General features: G+C 37.4%; 2 protein-coding genes, 1 long non-coding RNA gene and 2 pseudogenes across 3 annotated transcripts; all 5 read right to left on the minus strand.

Annotated features, from left to right (window-relative positions):
- Positions 1–519: 519 nt before the first annotated feature.
- On the minus strand, positions 520–2,090 carry LOC113301328. The gene is made up of 3 exons (XR_003336227.1): positions 1,921–2,090; positions 1,755–1,834; positions 520–1,041 (listed from the first exon to the last, which is right to left on the minus strand). It is a non-coding gene; the product is annotated as an uncharacterized LOC113301328 (long non-coding RNA).
- Positions 2,091–2,492: 402 nt separating this feature from the next.
- LOC113305317 (ankyrin-3-like) lies at positions 2,493–7,571 on the minus strand. The gene is made up of 10 exons (XM_026554378.1): positions 7,398–7,571; positions 7,227–7,295; positions 7,051–7,116; positions 6,783–6,956; positions 6,082–6,222; positions 4,957–5,096; positions 4,650–4,736; positions 3,748–3,873; positions 3,244–3,399; positions 2,493–2,720 (listed from the first exon to the last, which is right to left on the minus strand). The coding sequence occupies exons 1-10, from the start codon at positions 7,411–7,413 to the stop codon at positions 2,493–2,495; spliced, it is 1,203 nt and encodes a 400-aa protein (XP_026410163.1). The 5' UTR covers positions 7,414–7,571.
- Positions 7,572–8,761: 1,190 nt separating this feature from the next.
- On the minus strand, positions 8,762–9,859 carry LOC113302119 (serine/threonine-protein kinase fray2-like). The gene has a single exon (XM_026550964.1). It carries the CDS (start codon positions 9,851–9,853, stop codon positions 8,762–8,764), a length of 1,092 nt encoding a protein of 363 aa, XP_026406749.1. The 5' UTR covers positions 9,854–9,859.
- A 789-nt stretch (positions 9,860–10,648) lies between these two features.
- Positions 10,649–12,355, minus strand: LOC113305318 (annotated as a pseudogene).
- A 680-nt stretch (positions 12,356–13,035) lies between these two features.
- On the minus strand, positions 13,036–14,110 carry LOC113305319 (annotated as a pseudogene).
- Between the last annotated feature and the right edge of the window lie 6,112 nt (positions 14,111–20,222).

The raw sequence follows: 20,222 nt of genomic DNA on the forward strand, positions 1-20,222 counted from the left end.
TCATTCGTCCCATTCCTAATACAACCTTCACTAACTATCTTTCAGTATTGAAAGAGATTGCAGGAACTTTTTTGATTTTTTAAAAAAAAAAGGCTCCACAATTTTTTGGCAGAGTCGGGCAATATTAATGGAGACCGACAAGATTGCTAAAAGTTGTAAAAATTTTATTGTTTTTTTCCTTAATCCTTTCTTTATTCCTAGAACAGTCAATAGGGCAGCATGCATATTAGCTAGGGAGGCAAAATCTTTTAAATGTATTGTTAATTGGGACAACATCCCACCAACTTGTATTATCTTCCAAATTTCAGTAGATAAATCTAATGATAGGGATGAACGCTCAACTCCCACATTAAGTGGCTCTACTTCTATTGTACCACAAGTCCCTAACACCTTAAGTTGGTTGTTTGGAATGCATCATCGATCTACAAAAAAAAATTAAAAAATAAGTAGGTGTTCATTGTTTAACCGAACATCCTCACAAGAGTTACCCTTCAATATGTCCCATCTTTATCTGTGAAATTCTAGTGCTTTATTATCTCCTGAATAGCAGATAAACACAGTGTAGGCATGTACATACAGTCCCTTACCATCCCATAGCATTGCAGTACCAATCAAAAACACGTGTTCAATGCAAAGAAGGATCAAAGCCTTCAGTTGCAAAGTCCACATTAAGTATCCAAAAACTCTGGAGAATCAAAAAAAAAGGAAGAGGTAAAGCAGGGATGGCGCCTAGGATGTCAGAAGTAAGATAGCAACTGAAACTTAATTACACACCTACTAGTGGCATAAGTTTTAGAGTTTTCTTCATCAACAAAATTCCAAGTGGAATAGGAAAGTACTACATAACTATTGTAAAGTAAAATCCATATGGCGCCAATAGTTAAGAATCTTAGCAAAACCCCATTCAGTACTTCCTATACAAAAGTTGGCCACAAAATGTGTCTTCTGGTCGAGATGATATTGTCAGTCTACTATCATCACCATCTTACTTCTTCCTACGGTTGTAGGATGATCGACTTCAATCTGGCTTCATTAGCAGCCCTGAAAGCACAAACAGGAGAATGTAAATATAAAGTATGCCACAGCGTAAAACAGGAAAATTAAGATAAAGTTTTTTGTTCACGAGACAGATTCCTCAGATTTAGTAACAGAATTTGGATTTAGAAGAGAAATTAAAACAAAAACAAAATATGAGAAGTTCAATAAATAAAATAAACTTTGACATTGTGCTTGTTATTCTGCTTCAGAATTTGGATTTAGTCAAGATACAGATAAATTTGACTAAATATAAATGACACTTGTTCAACCATGTGCAAACCACTTGACGGAGTTTATGGATCATAAAGGCTGTTAAACCATGTGCAACATCGACGACTAAAGTTCAATATGGGTCATAAAGACCCAACTACGTGATTCAAAGGGGTTTAACCAGTAAACACTCTGGCCCATGTAAGTTCTGGGTACAGATTTGAGCCTTTTAAACATGTGGTCTCAAGTCTAATGATTCTGTAAATCACATTTCTTGAAAACATGGTTATTTTAGACAAATTTCTTTAGAAAAGGAATAAGACTTAATAGCAAAAACATAGAGACATTGATATCTAGAGAACATAAGGGACTGACAACCAAATTGGTTGCCAAATTTGGATAGGAACCCAGGCTCTTTAATCATCTGTCTTGATGGTGAATAAGAGACGTAATTAGTAACTTTAACACATGAAAATGAAGTTAATAAAAGGTCGATAGAACTGAACCTGAATGCATCTACAAGATCGTTGTTTTCAGGATCCAGCGTCAAACCCTTAAAAAAGACATCTGCTGCTTCGCGGAACCTCTGTGATAACAAATGCAACAAACTAATTAAAAAGTGATTTGTCTCAGAAAAACCGGAAAAGGCAAATCAGAGGAAAAAACACAGACTTTCAGAATGTTGAGCGCTACGCCTGCCCTGTAGTATGCCTTTGGCCAATCAGGCCTTAAAGATATGCATTCAGTTGCATCCCTTAATGCTTCAGGTCCGTCTCGCAAACATGCATAACAGGCACTCCTATTGGATAGTAGAGTTGCATCTGTTGGAGAAACCTCCAACGCCTATATTTCCATAACCAAAATTTAATTGTTAAAACAGGCACAGCTCATAACAGACGAGAGGAAACCCCAAAAAATAGGATTATAAGAATGAAAAACGTAAAAATTAGCTCTGAGTTCAGACGGTAAGAAACTAGGACTTATAAAACAAAATCTGACACGGGTAAAAATTGTCTGGCTGGAAAGCTTTCACGGTATCTTGTTAAGCTTTTAATATTATTCCCTCCATAACCAGAACTGGAGTTGGCAAATGTTAATACAGTAATTTGTACCCTTTAATGAGTCCCTTAATTTATAGAGAGTATTCACTTTCATTATATTTATAAAGGATAAACAAATTTCATAATGCGATTCAATATTGCAACTGATAAGCCACTAATATGATTGATAATATCATGACATAATCAGTTCTTAACTTCCATAGATCCATGCACTACCAGAAGCCCAGAAGTCCCTAAAAAGCCTCTAATATGATTGAATAATATTGCAACTGACAAGCCACTAATTTGATTGATAATACCATGACATAAATCAGTTTGTAACTTCCCATAGATCCATGCACTACCAGAAGCCCAGAAGCCCTGATATCTACTAGTCAACTTTTTAAGGAACATAGATATGGTAGCTTTCAGCTGCAAGTCTATTCCAAAACATACACTCATTCTACTATATAATGGAAATGTGGTGTAGATAGACCTTAGTTTCTAATGCGGTTAAAAGAAGGTTAAAGCAATTTTCTTGCCCATCTATGTTGAGCAGACAGCAGAGCCATCTAGCTTTACTTAGTGATATTAGGATCAGTTACATAGGTTGGTAATCAGTAATATTGTGACTTTGTGTTGCACTAAGCAGGTCTAGGAAGTCGATAAACTAATTAGGAGCTTGATGGATATAGTAGAACTTGCAATCGGAGAAGTAAGAGCCAAATATTGGAGATGGCATATACATACCAGTGGTTGAGAAATTTAATATCCAATAAGGGGCAACCAATAGAGGTTGATGTGCATATGAAGGAAAAAGGCAAGGTCATAGGTGCAAATAGACAGAAATATTTCCTCGTATTTTCCTCAATAAGTAAGAAATTCCAACCCTAAGTTATCACATAATTACAATTAGAAGTCAATTCATCAATTGCGTAAGATATAGATTCTGTACCTTCTTCTTTTTGGCTGCCACTGAATGCACATGCTCCATAAGTCCATCAATGGTCCAATTCGGATATGTTGGAACGCGAGTAGTCACAGGAAATAGAATCTCAACAACTTCACTATTACCCTCTCTAGCAGCAATTTCTACTGCAGTCATCCCTTCCTGTGTTTAAAAATAAATCCATACGTTAGACCATAGGATAACCCGACATCCCGTCAACCCAGTTCTCTCAAATAGTTTTACCAATTCTCTTGACTTCAGGTGGAAAAATCACTCCCACTCAACCAGCCTGCTACTTGTATTCGTAAGTAGGGCATCTTGGCAACCCTTTTAATTATGACAAGGTCTAAATACATGAAGAATTGATTTTCGATAGTCTCATACATTAAACCAGGGTGTTGGAATCTTAGAATGGGCCATAAAATATAAGATGACTTCAGCGACCAGATAGGTTTCAGAAGAAGTTTGAACTGGAGAGAAATGAATAAGCTAAGTATTAGGTATCCATACATTATTTGTAGCATTTGGATCAGCACCAGCCTCTAGCAATCGCACGACAAATTGTGGTAGCCCATAAATTACTGCAAATATTAGAGGGGCAAATCCACATGATTTGGCATTTGGATCAGCACCTGCCTGGATAGATGCGAAAAAAGAAAGGTGAGATTTTATTAGTTATCAAGATGAGCAAACTTAAAAGTTTGGGAAGACAAAGCACTACATCTTCGAGAAGATTTTGAAATAAGAATTACACTATCATGTGGCCCTAAGTAATATGTTTTGAGAGTTTTGTGCACGTCCACAATTATCTTTCACCTTATTATGCTTTCATTTATATTCTGTTCAGGATTTATATTTTATTGAACCAGACACATTCATAATAAGCATATCTAAGGATAGATGCGAAAAAAGAAAGGTGAGACTCTATTAGTTATCAAAATAAGAGGAAAAATAACTTAAACATTTAGGAAGATAATGCACTACATCTTCGAGAAGATTCTGAAACAAGAATTACACTATCATGTGGCCCTAACTGCCCCTAAGTAATATATTTTGAGAGTTCTGCACACGTCCACAATTAACTTTCACGTTATTATGCTATAAACCAACAGAAGAAAATGGCATAAACTAAGAAAAAGAAGTTTGGAATCAAACTACGAAAATGGCAAAGCTTCCAAATCTTACTACTGAGGTTTCACTCATGAATGGTCAACAAGATACATAAAGGAGTGAGTCTTTCATATATGCAAGAATCGTAATCTAGATCCATTAAATGTAGATATTGTGTCAATTCCTTCAAAAACCAATGTGAATGGATAAATATATAGTTACTACTCGCAAAACATTTCTTAGCAACCCCCTGAGAAGATAATAAGACATTGTGCCACCAGAAGGTTGAGACCTTTACGTACCTTTAGTAAAAGATCCATGATTGGCAGTGACTTGATCACAATAGTCGATGTTAGCGGTGTAGTCATACCAAACAACAGTACATTAGGCTGCATATAGAAAGGAAATACATTTAGTGAAAAGACCCACCAAGTTGGCAAACCAATAGTAGATAAAAGTTATTTGTGCACTACACGATAAAAGTTATTCTTCCTTTTTATAAAACATAACTGAAAGATTATAACAGTGCCCTGTTTTATCCTTATTTGTTGACCAATTACTTGAAAAGAGTAACTGTTATTTAGTTGAGGTGAGGAGAAGTCAACTTACATCTGCATGGTGATCCAACAAAACTTTAACAGCATCAATCTGGCCAAGAAGAGCAGCATATGATAGGGCTGTGCCAGATCTAGTCGCAACATTAATGCGAATACCTTTTGAAAGTAACAATGTCTGTATCTTTCTATATCCTGCAGATAAAGCAGCATATGATACCCACGCCTAATTGTATGTCCAAAATTCAAATGCAAAAAACAAAAATTATAGAAGAGACAAGCTACGTCTTAATGCTATTTTTGGATAAAGAAGTAGCAACACGGAAGAAGTCAACACTGCTCTAGTTATAGACCGAGCACCAAGGTGGGGCGTTCTATTATATCTCAAGGTTCACTATTAGAGATTCCTAACGCATTCGCATTCAAGTTTACATCTAACTCTTTTTAAGGTAAATATGCATTTAGTAAGTGTCTGCTTCTATGCGGCAAGAGGTACCATATGCCTCAATCTTCCAAACAACATAATTCTTTTTTCTAAAAAACGAACTTATGGAGGATAAAAAGTTTATAAGAAAGTTCATCTAAGCCTTAACCAAACATACTCATCTAATGCAATACAAAGTCTCACGGCAAGGTATTTTTTTTTGCAAGGAAAGCTAAATTCCAACCATAAACCAGTCACAAGGGGTTATCTACAAGAATGATTTCCTTGGGCTTGCAGTAAGTTAGAAAGTTCAAGTATCACATCTTCTTAAATACCACTGATGGAACTCTTGGAAGAAAAGATGCAAGAAAGGATGCCTTCGTTGAGAGTTTTTGCCAGATACATATAGGTTGCATAACACTAGAGTGTCATATAAAATAAAGTTAAAACCCCCTAATAAACTAAATTTAATAAAATTACTAAGATATGGGTAGCAGGGAAACTGTGAAAATTTGGAATGTTTAGTTAATAAGCTAGGGATGGGCTTTCCTTGCCTACTAATCTAATCTTTGTGACACTATGTCTATAAGTAGATAGGAAATCTCACTAAGGGTACATATCAACATTTAATGCCACTGTGTCAGGATAACTAAACTACAATCAAGTTGAAAATATACCAAGTGAAATTGCTTTCACTTGCTAAAGATCTATAACAATGTACAAGTTCTGTTCTTTGGTTAAAGATATGTGAGGTACCTCCCAATACAGCATAATGCAAAGGAGTATTAGTTGTACTATCTGGATCATTTGAGCCATCAGGATTGGCGCCCTGCTCGAGAAGATACTCTACAGTGTTAAGATGTCCCTTAACAGCTCCATATGATAAGGGAGTTACACCTGAAAAACAAAAACAACAATAAGATAAATTTTGACTTCATCTGAAGAGGTTCCCTTTATGTTTCACGCTGATAGTTGGGGAAAATACCAAACCTAACTGATCAAATTATTAATCCAAGTTCCATTTCAGTCCCCTAAAATATGGACAGCATTCTAATTCTGTGACATTCTTCTAAAGAAGGCGGCCACAAATCAAAAAATGAACAACAGTTCATGGTAAGATCATCAACCCCAACAAACGACAACATTAACAAGCAGAAAATTATTGATAAGGGACTCAAAATCTTTATATTGTTCAAACAAACAATTTCAGCAATATCCACCACATTTTTGTTGACCACCGGTATCAATGGAATTACCCTAACAGTTTTTCCTAATCAATAACAAACAACAACTAAATCCATGGTACTGAAGCAATAGCTGGACAATAGTTAATAGTGTAATCAGCTCTTTAGGCATTTATTCTCTATGAAAACAAGGTCAAAGTTACATAAAAACCAAATTTAAGAAAAATAAATAATCAGAAGTACAAACTAAATCATTAGAAAGAAAGATATTACCATGACTATCCTTAACATCAACATCAAGATTCAACTGTTCAAGCAAGTATCTACAAACATTCACTCTTCCACCAGCAGCAGCAAAAGCAAGAGATCCTCTTCCATCTCCATCCACAAGACGTGGGATGGTCTTTGCTAATCCATCCCCTCTCTTATCGTAAGACGAAGCTATCACTGAAAATCACCCAAAAATAACACACAAATAGAAACATAATTTAGAAAAGGGAAAAAAAAATCATAAAAAATCAAACTATAATCTGGAGCTTACTTGTGAAACGATCTAGTTCCCCTTTGTAAGCAGAATCCAGAAGATCAAAATATACTGACATAGGGCCTGCAAAATGAGTCAAACTCAAAATCAAAAATCACAAAATCAAAAAATAAAAATAAATAGCAGACAAAGTACATAAAGAATTCAAGGGTTTTGAAGAAGATATTACAGACATGGTGAATAAATCCTATTGACCTCGTCTCTATCCGGCCTGACATCCATATGTTGCCGTTTCCGTGGAGCTGCAAAATCAGAAAACGCAAATGTAAAAACCAGCACAAGAAGATTCAAAATCAGAAGTAGATAAACTAGCTAGGGTTTTACGAAGAAGAAAGAGAACGAACCTTGATTCCTCTCCATTTTAGGGTTTCCAAAGTAGAAATTGTTGTGTGAGTGGAAAGGGGAACTTATGAGAGTGAAGAGAGATTTAAATTAGATTATAATGTATTCTTTGTCTCTTTTCTTTTTCTTTTTCATTTTCTGAGATATCGAAGACTCACGCGCCAAGAAATGTCAGTGTACGAAACGGTTCGATACCTATACACGTGGAAAAAGTAAATGTAAAAAAGTGGTCTTATTTGTTGACCTACAAGTAAACAGAGGTAGTTAAAACTCACCACATCATTGAGAGCATTGCTCTAAATGGTTAACGTTCCTCTCCTAAAATGGTTGACCCTGAAAACCATAATTTATTTTAATTCGAGTAATCTGAAGTTGATGTTCGACCAATTTCAGGAAGCACAAAGGAACCTGTAACAAAAGCACAACAGGTCAAGTGATAGATCACAAATGGAAGGCACTATTGGTTACTTCCAATTAATAAGACTGATTAATAACAGCTTCTGATTGGCTTTGATTTAATAAGTTTAGCTGTTTTCCTGTGAAAAGTGTATTGACCAAAATAAGTATCCATGTATTAGGTACCGTGAGGTCCATGATAAAACCTCACTTGTGCACTTACTGTGAACTATTTTCTACAAAACACTCAAGAAGCATTTCAGTATTACACTTTACAAATCCCTCTCTGGTCATGAATATCGTTTATCGCAAAACCAGTGTTGTTCAAGGATCTGCCTAAATAACAGAACAGTTTTTTTTTCTTCCCCATGGCCACTCCTCCCAAAGTTTATAGCGCCTTGTAGCACTTTTAAAGTGAGGATCCACCCAGCGTAAGCATGTTTTAGCCTGATAAAAAAAAATCTAGCCAAATACCTTCTAATTACACATTTTTAAGGCCTAAAATGGATACACAGTAGAAGAATACTGTTATTCACTGCAGCTTCACCACACTCCCCGCACCCTAATGGTTTAAAGTTTAATGAAAAGAAACCAGACAGAGCCTAAAAAGCAATCACCATTCTTACTGATGTCCGCGTCTGATCCTTCCACAATCTATCAAAACAGCTGTTTCACCAGTCTCACTAGAAACCAAGGCATTTGGTCTTACACTGGTCCAAGAACAATACGGCTCTAACTAGAACAAGTTCACTATTTGAATCACCATTCTCAGTTGAAGATGAGAGATTCTGGAACCCCAACAGGTGAATAATAAATTTTAGGATCAAAAGAAAACAACAAAAGATTGATTGATTTATACTAAGATACAATCATGAGAGTAAACAACAAAAGACCACTCGATCAACTCAAAGCATCTAAACAAACAACAAAAACTTTTTTATTATATACTTGTGGTATGTGTTTGAACAATTCAACAAGAACTACTAATCAAACTAGGAAGTAAGCGTTCAACTTCTTCTTCACCATCCGGAAGCTGTGAAGCCTGTGTCTTTATAGCTTCGACGTCGAAATTCCAACCACTCATCCTGTATCGTGGTAATTCTCCCCTTTCCACTTCTGCCAGTTTCTTCTGTATAACCACGTCTTCTTTTATCTTTATTTCCTTAGCGGAATCCCCCAGACTAGGTAGTTCCTTCAGCAGTGTACGTGTAAGATACTCACTGGACCGAGCTTTCTTAAAAAAGGGATGCTTTAATAATTTCTGTGCTGAAGGACGCTCGTGTGGTTGTTTCTGCAAGCACAACTCGATCATTTTTCGGAAAGACTTTGAGAACTTCTTGTCCCTTTCGCTATGATCAAGACTAGGAGGTGCATCTCGTATAATATTCATAAGAATCTTCATCGGGGGAAATCCAGAGTACGGGGCATGCCCATGAGCAAGTTCCATCGCTGTTATACCAAAAGACCAGATGTCAGCCTTAAAGTCGTATTCTTCTTCCTGCATAACCTCAGGTGCCATCCAGCAGAAAGTTCCCGTAAAAGTGTTTCTTCCGTGTAGCCTCTTCCCCTCATCAAAAAGGCTTGCAGAAGCACCGAAATCACAAAGCTTTATTGCACCGCGTGAATCCATTAAAATATTGCCTGCCTTCACATCTCGATGTATGTCCCCGTGTTGGTGTATGTTCACTAATCCTTTCAAAACTTCACGTAAAATTGTAGCGATCACAGCCTCTTGGAATCCATCTGGAAAAGATGACTTCATGATATGCTGACATGAACCAGCAGCCATGAATGGCATAACAACCCACAGATAGTGATCTGTAACGAACGAACAGTGCGCCTTTAAAAGATTTGGCTGATCCATCAAAGTCATGGTCTGTGCTTCATGAGCGATTTTACAGAATTCACTTTTTTCCTTTTCGAAATCCAACACTTTGATTGCAACAGTTTCCTGTGTTGGAATACAAACTGCACGATAAATTGTTGCAGTAGCTCCGCTACCTATTTCTTCAAACAGATAATAATGCTCGGCTCCTAAAGGGTATTTCTGCTGCTTTTCCATCTTGCTTTCAAGAGTTCTTCTCAGACTTCTTCTCTTTCGTTTTCTTCAAAGATCTCTTTTCTTGACAGATCTCTCTGAAAACTTAAGAGTAGCTAGTGTTATTCTCTATACGGAACCCTGACACAATATATTTATAAGAAACTATGCCGCCTTATAAAAACTTACTTAGACCCGGTCTCTAATTTCATTGGCTAGCTTGGCCTATACAGCAGTTATACGGCGGCCGAATCCTATTTCCAACATTAGGCCTTCTATTCTGAAAAGGAGTGGAGTTATTATTCCTAAGTAAATCTAGAAACAAGGAAATATCATGCTTCCTTCCCAAGTTCCCCCTACCAATGGAACTTCCTCCAGAGATTTTTTTTCTTTTCAGAATGTCTATTCTGTAGTTCAGCTGCAGCTTCAGCATATATTACTTCTGCTTTCGGATTTGTTGAAAGTAAAAGTAGAAGCACAACAAATGCATGCATACATTACAAGAAGCAAGGTTTCAAACCTTGTCAGGTGACATTGGTTACTGCCATACCATCTTGTCCATGATCAAGGGTAAAATTATGGAGATTATGAGGAGTCTACGGACAATTGCAAATGCTTAGTTTATGTCGGAGAGACATAGAAAGATGGGAGAAATATGATCTAGAAAATTGTAATTTTATTTCTTTTGCACTCAACTAGTTGTAACATACTACTGCATTAGATATGTAGCAGCTTTTATTAATACTCCAAGCTAGATAACCAAACTAGTACTACTACTATTATTATTATCTAGTCTAGAAGCGAAACACGTACGACATCTTAATTAATCACTGTCTCAGACTTGAGTGCAAGTCTAACCTGCGACCTGAGTCCTGGAGTAAGTATCAAGGTTTCTTCTCTTCTGTTATTCTTCAACCTGTTAGCTTCTTCCCTTGAGATTTGATAAGCATTCATTAGCACATCTGCAGGCATTGCTCTTAAAGCAGAAGTCTTTCCAACTAGTGGGCTCATCATTGCATTGTCGTTAGTCTTGAAAGCTACCCATTCAAATCCTTCATTTCCAGCTTGTTTCACCACTGCAAAGTTTTGAGGAACAACCAAAATTTGTCCTTGATTGAGTTGTCCATTGAAAACTTGGCGACCAGCGTTGCCTACAACCTGAACTCTAGCATTTCCTCTTGTAACGTAAATCACACTGTGGGCGTTCAAGTGCCAGTGTGGGGCCACTAGTGCATTCTGGTAAAGAACACCTCTCTCAGCACTCATTTGGATGAAGTTAAGGATGGGTAACTTTTGGCTGTTAAGGCTAGTGATTCTTCCACCCTTTTCAGAGTAAATATCGGCACGAGTTGGGTTGGCTATGTTTTGCTTCAGTCTCATGCTACAGATAGTCTCTTCTAGTCCATTAGTTACTGGATATTGCTCTTCACTCTCCTCTTCTTCTCCCCTCTGTGGCCTAATCACTTGAAGTCCTTCTTGAACGAAAACTATGTTTCCTCTCTGGTCATTTTGTCCTTGTAGTTTTCTAGCTGTCTCAGTACTGACACCAAAAGCCTCTGCCAAAGTCTGAACGTTGAATCAGCTGAAAATGTTGTTTGTTGGGATCTCTTGCTGCCCTCTAAGTTGCTGTTGCTGCTGTTGTTGTTGTTGGTACGCCGTCCCAGTCTGTGATTGCTGGCTTCCGGCCAGTTGGAATTTCTGTATGCATTCAACAAGCACAAATCGAGTTAGTGATTATTAGAGTGTCGCTATCAACTACTAGTCTGTGATCAGTAATAGATTTTCGTACCCTGAGGTTACGGTCGAGCTGGTTAGCATTATTACTGGTGTCGTGAACAACAACCATGACAAGCGGGGTTTCACCCTCGTTGTAGCACCAGTGTGCTACACCTGTTGGCAAAGCCACGATGTCTCCTTGTTGGATCTGGCGAATCTTTTGATGCTGGTCTCTGGATCTCGGTTGCTGACCTCTTTCTCTCAATCGCTGAGATTGCTGTATTGAGTGGAATGTTTCAGGGCATCCAGGAATGAGTGCTCCAGTCATTCCCCTACCTGGATGGACATGTAGAAAATTAAATTTCCGTGTTACCGATATTTGAAGTGGAGTGACAATAAGCTTATAAATGGTAATTACAGTAATATGAAGAATATAAGCTTGTGCATATTAAAAAAGGACATGCCTTGTACTATGTACATCAGTCTTGGTGCATTGGCAAAAGAAGGTAAAAGAAGTCCTCTAGGCTGGATTATGTGTCGAGTAGCAGATACACCGGCGCAGTCAAATTGTTCATTTGTCTGATCCCAGAACTCAGTTACACCTGCCTCTGATTCAAATCGCCTGTTAGGTTCTTGAGCATTTAGGCTCTGGATTTGACATTGGCTTTGACCTGCTTGGTATCGACGTTGTGGCTGTCGTTGCTGCTGCTGGCTTTGCCATCCTCCTCCTTGTTGCTCTATCTGAGCTACACAACCATGCAAGAGAAGGATGCAAAGACCAAGAGAAAACAAATAGGACTTTGTCGCCATACTGAATTAACTCTTTGAGATTTTTTAGATTGAGATTGATGTGTGAAATGGTGAATGAGTTTGGATTGGTATTTATAGGAGAACAGGAGGTTTTTAGCGTTTGACACATTGCAGATGGTTGGTGAAAAAGATGCCATCTTCAGGCAATTTTCATGTTCGCGCTTTGCATGGATTTATTGTGATGCAGAAATAAAAGAATCGGATTCTCTTTGTGAGTGCTTGCATTGGGTGACAGGATTTTAAACTTTCTGGTATAGACAAATTAAGCAGGGTGCGCATTGCATGGACAGATTAAACTGTGTGCCCGAAGCATGTTTCCAAGTATCAAAATTCCAATCCAAGGTTTCCTATTGAAGGTGACGTTCAGAAGCCGAAACTAATAGGAAAGTAGTGTTGAAAGTGGAATAGCACGGTACAACAGTAGACCAAATTGGTCATTCAGTATGCAACCGCAAAGTTAGAATGTCAAAAAATTCAGAGCAAGTAAACCCCAATAGCACACAAAATTGGGATTTTTATAGGGTCCGGCTGAGACTCAGCTGAAAACAACAAAAGATATGTATATACTAAAACGGGATCAATTATCAAAAGACCACTCAACTCAAAGCATCTAAAAAAACCACAGATTTGATTATATATTTTTGATGTTTGAACAATTCAACTGGAAATAATTAATAGTATTAAATCAGCCACTCGAGCAGAGGGGTCAATTCTCCATCATCCGGAAGCTGTGAAGCCTGTGTCTTTATAGCTTCAACGTCGAAATTCCAACCGCTCATCCTGTATCGTGGTAATTCTCCCCTTTCCACTTCTGCCAATTTCTTTTGTATAACCATGTCTTGTTTTATCTTTGATTCTTTAGTGGAATCCCCTAGATTAGGTAGCTCCTTCAGCAGTGTGCGTGTCAGATACTCACTGGACCGAGCTTTCTTGAAGAAGGGATGCTTTAATAACTCTTGTTCTGAAAGACGCTTATGAATGTCTTTCACCAAGCACTTCTCGATCATTTCTCGGAAAGACTTTGAAAACTTCTTGTCCCTTTCGTAATCAAGACCAGGCGGTTTACATCTTAAAATCTCCATAAGAATCTTCATCGGAGGAAGCTTAGACAAAGGGGCATGACCATGAGCAAGTTCCAATGCTGTTATACCGAATGACCAGATGTCAGCCTTAAAGTCGTATTCCTTTCCCTCCAGAACCTCAGGTGCTATCCAGCAAGGTGTTCCCGTAAAAGTCTTTCTTCCGTGTAGCCTCTTTCCCTCATCAAAAAGGCTTCCAGAAGCACCAAAAATCGCAAAGCTTTATCGCACCACGTGAATCCACTAAAATATTCCCTGCTTTCACATCTCGATGTATGTCTCCATGTTGGTGTATATTCACTAATCCTTTCAAAACTTCACATAAAATTGTAGCGATCACAGCCTCTTCGAATCCATCTGGAAAAGCTGTCTTCATGATATGCAGACATGAACCAGCAGCCATGAATGGCATAACAACCCACAGATAGTGATCTGTAACGAACGAACACTGCGCCTTCAAGAGATTTGGCTGATCCATCAAAGTCATGGTCTGTGCTTCATGAGCGATTTTACACAATTCAGTGTTCTCCTTTTCAAAATCCAACACTTTGATTGCAACAGTTTCTTGTGTCGGAATACAAACTGCACGATAAATTGTTGCAGTAGCTCCGCTACCTATTTCTTCGAACAGATTATAATGCTCGGCTCCTAAAGGGTACTTCTGCTGCTTTTCCATCTTGCTTTCTTGAGTTTTTCTCAGACTTCTTCTCTTTCGTTTTCTTGGAAAATCTCTTTCTCGATTCCTGAAAGATCTCTCTGAAACTTATGAGCAGCTAATGTTATTCTCTATACGGAACCTGACACAAGATATCTATATATATAGGAACCTATGCCGCCTTATAAAAACTTACTTAGACCCGGTCTCTAATTTCATTGGCTAGCTTGGCCTAAGCAGTTTTACGGCCCAATTCTGTTTCAATCAAGAATTACCCTTCCTATTTTGAAAGTGAAAACTACAGTCACACCCATTTTTCAGATTTCTCCCATTGTCAAACCCACCGACAAAAAACTTCACGGACGCACCCAATTTTTCCCCAAAAATTACTCGCTCGTCCATATTTTCTAGAATTATACTTTCGTTCATATTTCTTCTTCGTTTCCTTTGGAGGAGCTTTACGAACTAGGTTTTGTGGATTGTATGGAAGATTCGAGGTATGTCGGATGGCAGAGAAGATGAAGATCGAGAGATTGATGAGGTTCTTGATGATTATTGAAGTTGTTATCAGGTTGACAGAGAAGAACAAAGGTTGCTGCTGGTGATTTGAGAAACTGAGAAGGAATAGAGGATGGGTCTGAGACGTATATTGGGGGTTTCTGGTTGTAAACTGCTGATGGAATAAAGGAATTGACGGAATTGAAATCAAGATGAAGATGGCCGAGTTATATGAAGAACAAGGAAGTAAGGGTTGTTCATAACAATTTGAATCTGTTGCTGCTATCAACAGTGAGAACGAGAAAATTAAGCAGTTGTGGGTTTGAATCTGAGAGATGGGTTCGCCAGTCTAGGGTTCATTCAATACCAGATGTAATTGAAGTTGAGTGTTGCTTGAATTAGGTTAGGGTTCGTCTACAAATCAGAGAAGCATGAAATTGAAGAATTACGTTATGCAACCATGTTGAAATTGAAATTGAGATCGACAAAGAGGAGAAGAAGTAATGAAAGAAGCATGGTGCTGTTGAGATAGGTTTATGGTTACAGTGACTTTGATATGGAACGGGTTTATGAAATTGAAGAGGAGAAATCAGTGGATTTGAGAGATGTGATTGAAGTTGGGTTTGAGGTGCTGGTTGTTGTTAATGGAAGAAAATGAATGTCAACATATGGACTCGAGATTGTGTTGTTGATTTCAGGAAGAGTAGGAGATGGCTTGAATAATGGATGATCCAGTGGGTATTTTGGAATGGAAGAGACCTGTGTTGGTGATGGAATTGTGGGTGCAGCTACAGATGAGAGCAGATAATGTTGTTGAAGTAATTAGAGCATAAGGTGAGAGATTTGGTTGTACAGGTTGAGACTGACTGGGGTTTTTGGTTATGCTGTTGAGGAGATGAATCTGAAATTGAAGGAATGGTGGCCGTAGTTCGACAGCAAGTAGCGAAGCCACATATAGTGATGCAAGTTGGTGATGTTGGTGGTTGAATCAAGAGTCTGAGAAGGATTACAGGGAAAGAACAGTTAGAGAATGGTTCTGGTGGAGCTGTAAAGTGTGCAACTCTGGTGGTGAATGATGGGTACAGATTAATTGGAGGTTTGTTGGTGGAAATGAGATATTGCTGCTACTGATGTGATCTTCATTGGATCATTCCATGCATTCAAGAAAGGAATTCTTGTTTCTGCTTCAGCAGGAAATTCAGGAACTCCTGGTACTGCATGTTACATTCCTCCGTGGATTCTCACTGTCGCTCCTTTGTTGTTGAGACTCGGAGTTGGTAGCTTCAGACGAACTAAAACTGTTGGTGTTCATGTCATCCAATGGAAATGGGTTTTGGTGAAATTTCTCAACCGAGAAACAACACAGCAATAACTGACTTTTGGTGGGTCTATAATGTGTCTGCTGGTGTAAGAGAGATTATGAAGAGTTGTCATGCTCCTCAATAATATCTGTATAACCTTTCATGCAGTCGAGAAAATGTGCATTACTTGTTATGCAGTCGTGCAAATGGATGCATAACCTATTGTGCATCTACAAAATTTGTTGCATAACTTGTTATGCAGTCCAGAAAACGGTTGCTTAGCATGTTATGCATCAACTTTTTTGTCACTATCGAAACCAACAAAAACAAAGACTGCATAACTTGTCATGCACCAATAATAATATCTGCATAACATGATATGCAGTCGTGAAAATGGATGCATAACTTGTTATGCATCCGAAAATATGGATGCATAACATATTATGCAGTCGTGAAAATTGATGCATAACCTGTTATGCATCCGAAAATATGGCTGCATAATGCATTATGCATCAATTTTTTATGTACGCACTAAAATCAACTAAAACAATGGCTACATAACTTGTTATAAATGCATAACTTTGTTATGCAGTCGAGAAAATGGTTGCATAATTCGTTATGCGCCTGCAGAATGTGTTATGCATCTTTTTTGGTGGCTGCATAACATGTTATGCATTCGTGAAAATGGATGCATAAGCTGTTATGCATCTACAAAATTTGTTGCATAACTTGTTATGTAGTATAGAAAACCTGCATAACCTGTTATGCGTCCGAAAATATGGCTACATAATGCATTATGCATCGAGAAAATAGATGCATAACCTGATATGCATCCGTAAATATGGATGCATACTGCATTATGCATCAATTTTTTATATGTACGGCTGAAATCAACCAAAAAAATGGTAATATAACTTGTTATAGATGCATAATTTTGTTATCCAAATGCATAATTTGTTATGCAGTGGAGAAATGGTTGCATAATTCGTTATGCGTCTGCAGAATGTGTTATGCATCGTTTTTGGTGACTGCATAATGGTTAAGTATCAAGTTTTCAAAAAATTTCCCTAAAATGAGGATCACCTCCGATTTTTTCGTTAAAAACAAAAATTTGATATTCTTGTTTGTACTCGTTGCGTAGCTCTTTTAAAAAGATTTCCAACGATATAGAATTTGTAAAATTCTAAGGCGCGGATTTTTAGATATGTTATGTCCAAGTTGCGCTGCCAATTATACCCCTGAAAAATTAGGCTGCATAACGAGTTATGCCTAAAAAGATAGTATGCATAACCAGTTATGTATTGATTCATATAATAATTCCATATAATTATGGGTGTCACGGTATACAAAATAAATTGTGGGCCTGAGAATGAGAATTTTTTTTTTGGGTCTCCCCCTAATTTCCCCATTTTGAAAGAATTATGATTTTGGGCATACTGAAATCTTATTAGGCATACTGAATAAAGACAAAAACGGATGTGAAATAACAAAATCAGAAATCCCCTTAACCATTTTTTTTAATGGCAAATCTACCCTTTACGTATTAGTGTTAGTAATCTAGATTAGTGATTAAAACTTTTGTTTAGTGATTAAGATAATTTTCAGAATTATAAAGGTTTGTTTAGATGAAAAAATTTGGGGAAAAAGAAATCAAAGTTTTTATTGAGAAGGAGAAAGTGAGAACATTTTTCTTCTTGATTCAATTGAGGACGAGGAGGGTCATTCTTCATCTAAAAAACCTAGGAAAATACATATCAACTACAACAATGATCCAGAAATGGCTGATTTCTTAGATTATGAGAATGATTTTACACAAACTCAAACTCAAGATGATGATTTTTATGAGCCAAATCCAGATGATGAATACATAGATGAGGAACCCAATGCTTCTAACACACATGTACACTTCTATTTTATGTTTAATCTCACTTTTGTAGTTTGAAATCATCAAAAAATCGTATTTTTCATCATGGTTTGGCGAACCAGGACTATGTTCGGCTTAAAAATATAAGTCGAACCCACTAAATTGATGAACAGTTCGGCTAGCTGAATTTGTTAACGTTATACGCCGAACCTTCATTTTCCAACTTCTAACCTATTTGCAAGATCCTAGTTCGGCTTATATGAAAGTCTAATAACAAGCCGAACTTATTCCTAAGAGTTAGGTTCGGTTCTCACTCTAAATATCGTATCAGCCGAACTATATATTTTTCCAAGTTCGGCTCATATTTAGAAAATCACATCAGCCGAACATGATACTGATTTTCCATGAAACACTTAAGTTCATACACATTTAGGGGTTTTTCTAGGCTTTTTATTACATATGTTTTCTATTTTGCAGCATTTTCATAGGATGAACCAAACAAAAAAGGTGGAAATTACTAAAAGTGTTAAGAAAGTGAAGTCTAATGATGGAGAATACCAAGTTCCATATTAAACTCATTAAAATCAATTAGATCTTATCTTCAACTTCAAGATAATGAAAATACAAACACAAAGCAAAAAGAATGAGGTCATTCCGACATCGGACGAAAAAGTTAAGGCCAAAACAAGATTGAAAAACTTGAGTGTGCAAAGAGAAGGTTCGGCTGATAACTCAACAACACGAGCTAGACGAACCTAGAGCCTGCAAATCAATATTTTCGAAGTGTTTACAGAGAGAGGTTCGGCTTGAAAGTGATCTAATCGAGTCATCCGAACCTGACAGCCACCTGGGATAAATTTCACTTCTCAGGTTCGGCCGGGAAGGTTTGCAAGGTATTAGCCGAACCTGACATTGTTCTGGGATGTATTCAATACACATTTTGGGGTTCGGCTAAAAATTGACATTTACGGTTTAGCCGAACTGTGCATAGACACTTTCAGGGTGAAATTTCAAGAACAATTCGGCTCAAAACTCAACTCAATTATCAGTCGAACCCGCTACTGTAACCGTCACAACCCCTAAGTTTTTAGCAATTTAACCCATTCAATCCATGAAAAACAACAAATAAAAAATTGGGTTTGTAGGGAATACCTTCTTATCCTCATTTCAGTATTTGGAGCTTCAAATGGTTGAATTTCCGATTCAATTATAGTTTTTACACCTTCATCTTCAATTGGCTCTTCTTCTTTAATTCATGGATTGGAAGAGGATTTTGAACACCTGACGTTTGCTTTTTTCTTTGTACGATCCATTATATAGTTCAATTTAACCGATGATCGAATTTTCACGAACCGATAATTAATTACAATGATGAAAAAAATATTCTGAGAGAAAAGGAAGGTGGTTTGGATAAAGGAAGAAGAAGAGATGTTTAGGATGGTTTATTTTTTGATTTTAGGTTCAAGGGTATATAGGTAATTGAACTACCCAATAGACACCCCTTATAAGGTCACCTAGGATGGGAAAACTATTTTGTATGCCTTGAAAGTTTTTGGTATGCCTAAAATCATAGTTCTTTTGAAAAGGATCTATAAATCCCAGGTTCAACTAGAAAACTGAATAAGGAAATATCAGGCCTCCTTCCCAAGTTCCCTCTACCAATAGAATTCCTTTCTAAAATCTTCCTCCAGGGATTTTTTTTCTTTTTCTTTTCTGAATATCTATTCTGGAGTTCACCATATATGAATTACTTTTGCTATCAACACCTCCTTGTCATATTTTTGCTTTCGGATTTGTTGAAAGTGAAAGTAGAAGCACAACAGACTCATGCATACATTCCAAGAAGCAACGTTTCAAACCTTGTCAGGTGACATTAGTTACTGTCATACCATCTTGTGCATGATCAAGATTACTGTTTCGCAGCAAATCCATTTCCGAGTTAAGAATTTGCTCACTGAAATGTCAATTTTGAACCTTTCCTTCTGATTTTTGCTCTTTCCTTCGCACGAGTACCAGGAGCGAGTGAAACTAGGCTTCCAACATAAACAACTCTCTTCATACAAGGGCCATTCTCTAGCAAGTCCATGCACCTACAAACTACATTTTTACACAATGGGTAATGACATAATGTTTAGTCTTAGTGCCTTCTAGCAATTAATTCTACCTGTTAATTCAAAATTGTAAAACCTTAGCAACTTCGACAGAGAAAGGCTATCAGTAAGAAGAAACCAAACAGTGTGGTTCGATGTAAAGGACATGGATGAAAACACAGGTATGGTTCACCGAAATCAACATCACATTTGGCTGACGTGCTATATTTTGTGCCAGAACTTGGTAATTTCAAGTGGCAATAGTGGTGATGGGCTGAGAGTATTATCTAGTCTCTTCCGACCGCTGATCTAAGTTAGCCTAATGTATCAGCAAGCAAAATGACAGCATAATAGGCCATTCTACAGGTGTACGCAAGAGA

This window comes from Papaver somniferum, chromosome 8 (genome assembly GCF_003573695.1).
Source record: "Papaver somniferum cultivar HN1 chromosome 8, ASM357369v1, whole genome shotgun sequence".
Taxonomy (NCBI): Eukaryota; Viridiplantae; Streptophyta; class Magnoliopsida; order Ranunculales; family Papaveraceae; genus Papaver; species Papaver somniferum.

Coding starts and splice junctions, on each gene's coding strand:
- LOC113305317 (XM_026554378.1), bottom strand. Junction 6,223..6,782: donor TGATGTTAAGGATAGTCATG/GTAATATCTTTC, acceptor TTTGTTTTTCAG/GTGTAACTCCCTTATCATAT. Junction 4,737..4,956: donor TGTTGGATCACCATGCAGAT/GTAAGTTGACTT, acceptor TTCTATATGCAG/CCTAATGTACTGTTGTTTGG.
- LOC113302119 (XM_026550964.1), bottom strand. CDS start 9,853: ATGGAAAAGCAGCAGAAATACCCTTTAGGAGCCGAGCATTATTATCTG.